The 8,776-nt window shown below is 45.6% G+C and overlaps 1 protein-coding gene across 1 annotated transcript; it reads left to right on the top strand.

Annotated features, from left to right (window-relative positions):
- Positions 1 to 289: 289 nt before the first annotated feature.
- ARL4C (ARF like GTPase 4C) lies at positions 290 to 2,060 on the top strand. The gene has a single exon (XM_079983292.1). The coding sequence runs from the start codon at positions 330 to 332 to the stop codon at positions 909 to 911; it is 582 nt and encodes a 193-aa protein (XP_079839418.1). The 5' UTR covers positions 290 to 329; the 3' UTR covers positions 912 to 2,060.
- Positions 2,061 to 8,776: the final 6,716 nt, after the last annotated feature.

The following is an 8,776-nucleotide window of genomic DNA, read 5'->3' on the forward strand; positions in this document are numbered from 1 at the left end:
GAAGGTGGGCAGAACCCAGGAGGAAGAAAGAGGAGGAGGAGGGAAGAGGAAAAGAGGAGCGCCGCCGCCGCCGCTGCTTCCCGCCTGAAAAATGAATGAATGGGCCGGGAGGCGCAGCTGAGCCGCCAGTCTGCCCGCCTTCCTCGCGGCTGGAAGGTCTCGCCGGCGAGCCGCCTTTGTTCGGCGCTCGGCAGCGCTGCGGAGTCATGAGCGCCGCCGGCGGCCGCCGCCGCTCGGGGTGAGAAGGCGCCTCCGGAGCGAGGCCAGGCTCGCCTCCCCCCGCCAGATCCTCAGGGCGCCAGATCTTTCCTCGGCGCGTCGGCGGCGCCATGGGGAACATCTCGTCCAACATCTCCGCCTTCCAGTCGCTGCACATCGTCATGCTGGGCTTGGACTCGGCGGGCAAAACCACGGTGCTGTACCGGCTCAAATTCAACGAGTTCGTCAACACGGTGCCCACCATCGGCTTCAACACCGAGAAGATCAAGCTGAGCAACGGCTCGGCCAAGGGCATCAGCTGCCACTTCTGGGACGTGGGCGGCCAGGAGAAGCTGCGCCCGCTCTGGAAGTCCTACAGCCGCTGCACCGACGGCATCATCTACGTGGTGGACTCGGTGGACGTGGACCGGCTGGAGGAAGCCAAGACGGAGCTGCACAAAGTCACCAAGTTCGCCGAGAACCAAGGCACCCCCTTGCTGGTGATCGCCAACAAGCAGGACCTGCCCAAGTCGCTGCCGGTGGCGGAGATCGAGAAGCAGCTGGCTCTGCACGAGCTGACCCCGGCCACCACCTACCACGTCCAGCCCGCCTGCGCCATCATCGGCGAGGGGCTCACCGAGGGCATGGACAAACTCTACGAGATGATCCTCAAGCGCAGAAAGTCCCTCAAGCAGAAGAAAAAGCAACGGTAGACCAGAGACCCCGAAAGGAAGCTGCGGTGACACGTCCCTTACGGAGCATCAGATGAATGCCTGGGCCCATCCACCTCTCCATGCTGCCCCAGACCCCTTCCGTTGCTTCCCCATTAAGAGGCAGGGTATCGTTTTCGTCTTGGGATGCAGGTCAGATCTGCGCATGTCCGCTTCCCCCTCCCGCTGCGAAGCCGCCATGAGCCCCAGGCAGAGGAGGGAGCCTCGCCTGAGTTTTCCCATTCTAGCAGGACTAGAATACAGGCGAGGACCACATGGTTTTACCAGCTGCTTCCGTCCCTGTGGACTAACCTACACAAGGCATACCCTTGTTGAAATTCCTCTGGAAGGTGTCTTTTTAACTAGATATGGATCTATGTAATGGGAGAAAGGACTAAGGGAGATGAAAGCCAGAAGGCTGGATAGCGCAGGGCAGGACCCTGTTTCATCTGGATTAAAATTTGTGCTGCCATCTCAGGATCTCAGTAGAAGCCCAAGGTGATGTGTGCATGAAGAACTAGACTTAAGAAATATTGCTTGATAGGGGAAAGGTGCTGTGGTCGGGATGGAAAAAACTGATGCAGATGAAAGTACAATCTTCAGTGTATATTGCTTCAATGGCTCATTTGAAGCCAGCCTTTGTGGAAACTGTTTTCAGTCTTAAGATAGACATCTCCAAGGTATTTATGGTCTGGCATTGTGTCGGGTTCTTATTACCACAGTCCACATGATGCGGTGCTACTTCCTGGAGTGACGTGTGTTCCGAGAAAAGTGTCCCTGCCATTTCAGTTGGGTGTGAGGGTGTGCAGCAGTGCCTGAAAGCGGGGGGGGGGGGGGAGGAGGACAGCCCTTTAGGCTTCGTTCAGAACGCAACACCCATGTACTGCTGTGTTAAAAGAGAATTCTGTATGTTGATTGTGTGTTGATGCACTTGAATTGTAAAATCTTGAGCTGCCTGGATCCTTGGTGACCTGTGGCTGCTGCCTGCTGCTGTGTTCTAAGCATTATGCTAACAGATTTTATTATCTTTTCATAACCAGTCTATACACTGTAGCAATAACCAGGAAAACATTTTCTCAATCATACTTTCTTACTGTAACATTTGACTGCAGACATCCCACCCCTTCTTCACTAAACCCAATCAGACTTAAATACTCTGACTGGCCTTTCAATCTATTAGTGCATCATTCTGGTGATTTTCATGAACCAGAGGCCCAGCTCACTGCAGCAATGAGAAGCAATGGGTTGTGGGAGGAGGCCCAAAGACACTTTGACTAAGCTGATGAAGTACAAAGGAGGATTCAGTACCAAGTGGATATTCTGAAGAGAACAAATATTTTGTGTAAGCGAGAGACAATTCACCTGCATGGGTGGAATTCTGAGTTCCATCAGTGAAAGCATTTGAGTTTGCTGGACCCTCCCTTCACTGTTCTGAGGGGGTTCTCTCAATCCTCCAGAGTGCAGGGCCTGTGCAGGGCTCCCAAACAGACAGGTTAGATGAATCCTGCCCATTTTTTCTTTTTCAATCCATGGTTAGTTGTGCTGCTAAGCATAAAGAAAATGGCAAGAATACTCCCCCATTGTAGGATTCCTATGAATTTCTGCAGTCCAGGAGAAATTGGTATTGTTTACATGGGTTCTCATCCTGCAAAACCAACAGTGCTATCCTATACGTGTCTGTATGGAAGTAAGACCCATGAAATAAATGGGGTTTTCTCCAAGGTATCTAGGATTGCAGACCCTTGGAATTCCATGGGACTCAGGTCTAAATAGGCATGTATAGGATTGCTGTAGGGCTGCAAGTCTAGTCATACAGTTGTACCTCTTGTTACGTCAGTCTCCAGCTGCATTTTTTCAGGATACGAATGCGGCAAACTCGGAAGTGTATACTTCCAGGTTTCGCCACATGCGCATGCACAGAAGCGCTCTGTGCACCTCGCGCGTGTGCAGAAGCGGCACTCTAGTTGCAGACTTTTCTGGGTGCAAACAGCACCCCGGAACAGATTGAGTCCGTAACTAGAGGTACCACTGTACTTAACCTCAGAGCGAGTTCATTTAGTTCAGTGGTATTTACATCTGAGCAAACATGCATAGACTCAGGTATGCACACTTACTTGGGAGCAAGGACCATTGAGCATGGACTTCTGAGTGAACATGCCTAGGATCAGGTTGCACAGCCAGCGATGATTCAGTAAGACTATCAGGAAAACAGATTCATGAGAAGTTGGGAAGGGAGGGAGTTTGATCATCTTTCCTAGAATGGTTATTATAAAGGCTTTGAGCGACAAGCCCCTTTGTGTATTAAAAAGCCTGTAAAAAGGAAAGCTTACATGCCACATGAGAGAGTTACACCTGTGGTTCACTGATTTTAGCTTACCTAACTTCTGGAGCTATGATTATCTGTTTTCTGCTTTAAAATGTCCCAGAAACAGCAACAGAAGAAGCCTAAATTGCCAAAGGAAGAGGAGAAAGGGGATCTAATAAACGATTTTCCCCTTTCACAACAAGCTTACTTGAAAGGTCTTTGTAGGAATCCATGTAGGAATTGCCAACTTTTTTTCTTGCAGGGCTTCTGAACCTTTTTACAGCTGCATATTAGGTAAATATTCAGAAAGCCAAGTTACTGGGTTTGTTCCCACTGTTGTAATTTCATGTTAGAAAAAGTTTTACCTGCTGAATGTTTGCCTATTGTGCAACTGTTTAGGGTACAGGAGCCCTGTTAGATAAGAGGTTAGTTGGTAACCTCTGCAGTCAAGTATTACTTACATGCCTCGAGAATTCTAGTTACATGCATAGAAACTTGTTCATTGATCTACAGAGCGGGCTGGTCCCATTGTTTTAGAACACCATAGAACTGTGGTTGTTTTTTTTTAAAATTGTTTTTATCTTCTTCCACTCACAGCTCTCTCAAGCACATTTGTTACCTCATAACTGAGAGAGACACAGAGAGAATATATTTATTTTGAAACAATATTAAAAGCCAAATGCTGTAATTTTGTAAACACTGTTTAGGAATTAGAAAATACTGCTCAGATCAAACTCCACTGTGCCATAAAGCCAGTGAGTATGGATTCTTTTGTCATTGGCACAAAATGTTTCTTACAAGCCTTAGAAACAATCGCTAAAAGCTAAGTTATCACATAATCTGCTCCTGCAGAGCAAGTTGCACAGGTGCTAAGTGACTGGTGCTTAGGCCTTTATCACCCCAGTTCAGCAATACAAAGTATTAGATATGCCAATCTCTCTGTTGGACCAACTTCAGTTGGCACAGGAGTATGCAGACTTGCGAGTTATACAGAGTTCTTCAACCAGCAGAATGGAAAGGATGTGCATGGATAACACCCATAAACATTTAAACACTTCTGTTTGGTGAAAACAAGAAGCCTGAAAGATCTTACACATTTTCTGTGACCCATAAGGCACCTATATTGTGTTTGAAGCAAAGCATTTAAACATATTCCTGGCCTGGTGGAAGCATATGCACCTCTTAGGCAGAAATCCTATTGACCTTTACCTGGGAGTAAGTCCTACTAAGCGTTGAGGGACTCATTTCTGAGTAGACGAATGTAGGATTGCACTGTCAGGCACTTACTTCCTTAACTGAGACCGGTAAATGGGAGTTTGAATGCCCAGTTGGTGCCCAGTTGGTGCCCCTAGCATGCAGACTGCTTTTTACTGCCAGTTGTTTTCTTGTTATGAATAGCCAGCACAGTCTTTCCTCTAGCCAAAAACAGTCCTGACAGGCATCTTCGTCAGTAAATTGCCTGATCAAAGGCAAAGGCCTGAAGAACTAAGACGGCAAAAACACCTTGCCATTAAAGCTTTATATTTGACCCTCCTTTGAGAACAAATTCTTCCCACTCCCAGTTATTTTGTCCTCTTCAAATAATGTTGGCAGAATTTTAACAGATGTTACAAGATGCTAGTCACATTTCAGATGTTTTCTTCACCATGCACCAATTAAAGTATTCTAGCAAAAAACTTCTCTGACCAATGTTATATTTTCATTTCATGTTATCTCTTTCCGGACATGCTATCTCTGTTTTTATGATACAGATGTGAAATTATTCAACGGGGCGGGGGAGAAAAGTAATCCGCATTAGGAAAGGAAAGGACCCCCCCTAGGAGTTCTGAAAACATGGAAGGGACTCCATTGGAGCTGCTTGCATATACTAAAATAATCTGAAGAACCTTCAGGCAGTTCTTCTGATAAAAGGTTGTGCACTTCAGAGGTTACAGGATTTCTAGACAGGAAGCAGTGTGCAATCTGCAAGAAGGCCATACATGCTTTGAGGGCACAAACAGGTTTCTGCAACACGGATGCTTTACATGAGCCAGGAAACCTCTGCCTCACCTTTGCTCCCCGCTCATGTCTATATGCAATGGAACCCACATGTGCAGTTATCACAGGTTGCATGTTAATTCTTACACAGATACTGGGCAGGATCTAACTCAGTCCATTGGTGCAAGGTTTTACACCTGAGCAATTTCCTCCATTGCCTCCTCCCACACTCCTTTCCCAATCTGCTCTGGGATTTTCCTCAATCCTCTGAAGCAGATTTGGACAAGGGTGCAGGGTGCACATCCAGAGAGAAGCGGGGCAGTTCTGTTGCACAAGCATAAATATTTGCACTGATGGGCTCAGTTCGATACTGTCCATACATTTTACAATGTGTAAAGAAACCTTCACTTTAATTCTTGTTTAGTTAATTTTCTCTGTACTGTTAGGCAACAAAATATTTCAAAGCAGGCACCAGTTCCACCTCAACTTGCATGCAAATATGCAATGGAGCTCTGATGTTATTTTTCTTAAAGAAGAAACTTATGATAAATCACACAAATGGAGATTGATCATAAGAAATCCCATACTATTGTGCAATTTGCTAATTAAAATAATGCTGTTTTAAAACATTCTGCTGATTAACTGATAGTAACAGGATGATCAGACTTCACAATCTCATTACTGTTTAGAATTGAGTTGACTACAACTTGAGATGGAGCATATAGACCTAGCAAGAGCTTTCAGTCTGATAAATTAATGCAAAGCTCAGTCTCAGATGCAAGGAACTAACAAAGAGTGAATGTTTTCTATCTGAAAACCAAGAGTCACAAAGACCAGATTAAAACAGTATTTTAAAACCTTAAAGGTAAAGGTAAAGGTACCCCTGCCCGTGCGGGCCAGTCGTGTCCGACTCTAGGGTTGTGCGCTCATCTCACTTAAGAGGCTGGGAGCCAGCGCTGTCCGCAGACACTTCCGGGTCACGTGGCCAGCGTGACGAAGCTAGGGACAAAGGTGAGAGTTGTTTCCTGGTTCTGCTGGATCTCTCAGCGGCCTTTGATACAATCGACCATAACATCCTTCTGGACCGGAAACGCCGTTTACCTTCCCGCTATAAAGCGGTACCTATTTATCTACTTGCACTTAGGGGTGCTTTCGAACTGCTAGGTGGGCAGGAGCTGGGACCGAAACACGGGAGCTCACCCCGCCACGGGGATTTGAACCGCCGACCATACGATCGGCAAGTCCTAGGCACTGAGGTTTTACCCACAGCACCACCCGCGTCCCCTTTAAAACCTTAAACACATATAAATAAAGGTGAAATAATGTACGAAGCATTTGAATTTCTAATATAAGCAAATGAGCATCTGCTACAAACAATACTACTCACTGGCTTACTGAACAGGGAGGGCAATGCTCTATTTTCAATTTAAATAATCAAAACAAATATGTGAAGTTACAGAAATATTTAAAATTAATAAGTTTCCAATTTTATACAGTTTCCTTAATTTACTTTTGGACATTTTGTTTCCTAATAAAACTTATTAAATTCAGTAGTCCTTAACCCATTAAGACTGATTTTTTTTTTTATCAGAACATCTATGTAGCATAAACAAAAAGTTCAATACAGTGGTACCTCGGGTTAAGAACTTAATTCGTTCCGGAGGTCCGTTCTTAACCTGAAACAGTTCTTAACCTGAAGAACCACTTTAGCTAATGGGGCCTCCCGCTGCCGCTGCACGATTTCTGTTCTCATTCTGAAGCTAAGTTCTTAACCCGAGGTACTATTTCTGGGTTAGCGGAGTCTGTAACCTGAAGCGTCTGTAACCTGAGGTACCACTGTACAGTCAAACCTCGGTTGTCGAATGCAATCTGTTCCGGAAGCTCGTTTGGCTTCCGAAATGTTTGACAACCAAGGCGCAGCTTCCGATTGTCTGCAGGACTTTCCTGCACTCAAGCAGAAGCAGCGTTGGACGTTCGGCTTCCGAAAAAGTTTGAAAACCAGAACACTTACTTCTGAGTTTTCTGTGTTCTGGAGCCGAAACGTTCCAAAAGAGGTGTTTGGGAACCGAGGTTTGACTACAGTCTCTAAAATCCTAGCCTTATTTAATTATGAAAGATAAAGTTTGGCATTTTCATAAGAATGGTTTCACACCTGGTTTCATTCAAGTAAATGGTCATGCCTGAAAGTCATTTGACCCTTTCATGTGTTGTTTAGTCACTTAATTTATCTTATTTATTTAGGCTTCAATGTACAGAACTTTGTAATGAGTTCACACGACAGTAAGATCAATAAAGCTTTGCTTCTAGAAAGCATTCCTTTAAAAAAAGCGCGCACACCCTTCAAAGGGATGAAATACCCAAGTTCTGTAGGTGTGGAGGAAAGCATGAAAACTGCACCACTGTTTGGTGTGTGTGTTATAATGGGGAACAGAAAGGTAATGCAAAGTGGCCCAAAATGCTATAGGTAAAGGTAAAGGTACCCCTGCCCGTACGGGCCAGTCTTGACAGACTCTGGGGTTGTGCGCCCATCTCACTTAAGAGGCCAGGGGCCAGCGCTGTCCGGAGACACTTCCGGGTCACGTGGCCAGCGTGACATCGCTGCTCTGGCCAGAGCCAGAGCCAGAGCCAGAGCCAGAGCCGCACACGGAAACGCCGTTTACCTTCCCGCTGGTAAGCGGTCCCTATTTATCTACTTGCACCCAGAGGTGCTTTCGAACTGCTAGGTTGGCAGGCGCTGGGACCGAGCAGCGGGAGCGTCACATGATTTGGGAATGTGACTTTTGTCTAGTTGCTTTCTTCATTGCATTGTCTAGTCGCTTTCTTCATTGCATTCCCTATTTTTGTGTACTGTCTGACTTGGATTTCCTTTTATGCTTTCAATGAGAGATATCCTGAGCAAAGGTAATGCCCTTCTTATCTTTGCTTTCTTACTAAGCTAAATCCCTTTTGCATTTTAAATGGGATTTTGTTCTCAAGAAAGCATCCTGTTTAAATGGATCATCCAGCTAATACCAAGATACACTAGAGTGAGGGGAAAACCTTCATTGCTCAATTATCCCACATAGAATGATTTGTTTCATTCACCAAACTGTATTAGGTCTTTAGACAAAGACATCATGTAGAAATAGTAAAAATTCAGGCAATTACAACTGCATTTATTATAATCACTTTGCTACAAGAAATTTGGTTTTGGTTGCTTCTTAGCTTTGGGCAGAGATAGCCAATGCAATGCGACAAGAAGTTTCAGGTTTTAGTTTTCTCCACCTCAGGGTCTCCAGTGGGCAGAGTCCGGGGACCAGAATCAAAGGGGCAGGCTATTTTTTGCTTGGCTTCTTGAGACCTTTTGCTATTTTCATCATGCTGTGACCAGACAGTTGGGCTCTTCTTCTGGCCTGCCAGAAGCTGTCCCATCCCATAATTGTGTGCCACCAGGTTTTGCCAGGCTAGGTAGCACCCCTCAGTTTCCAGGATCCACATTCTGATTCAGATCTTATCCTCAAAAGACTTGTAAACCTGCCATCTGGGAGGCAGATAAGTCCCTTTCAGTATAATAGAAGACAATGCCAATGATTAAGGTCAACAGTGG

The sequence above is a fragment of the Podarcis cretensis genome (genome assembly GCF_951804945.1).
Source record: "Podarcis cretensis genome assembly, chromosome: 1".
Taxonomy (NCBI): Eukaryota; Metazoa; Chordata; class Lepidosauria; order Squamata; family Lacertidae; genus Podarcis; species Podarcis cretensis.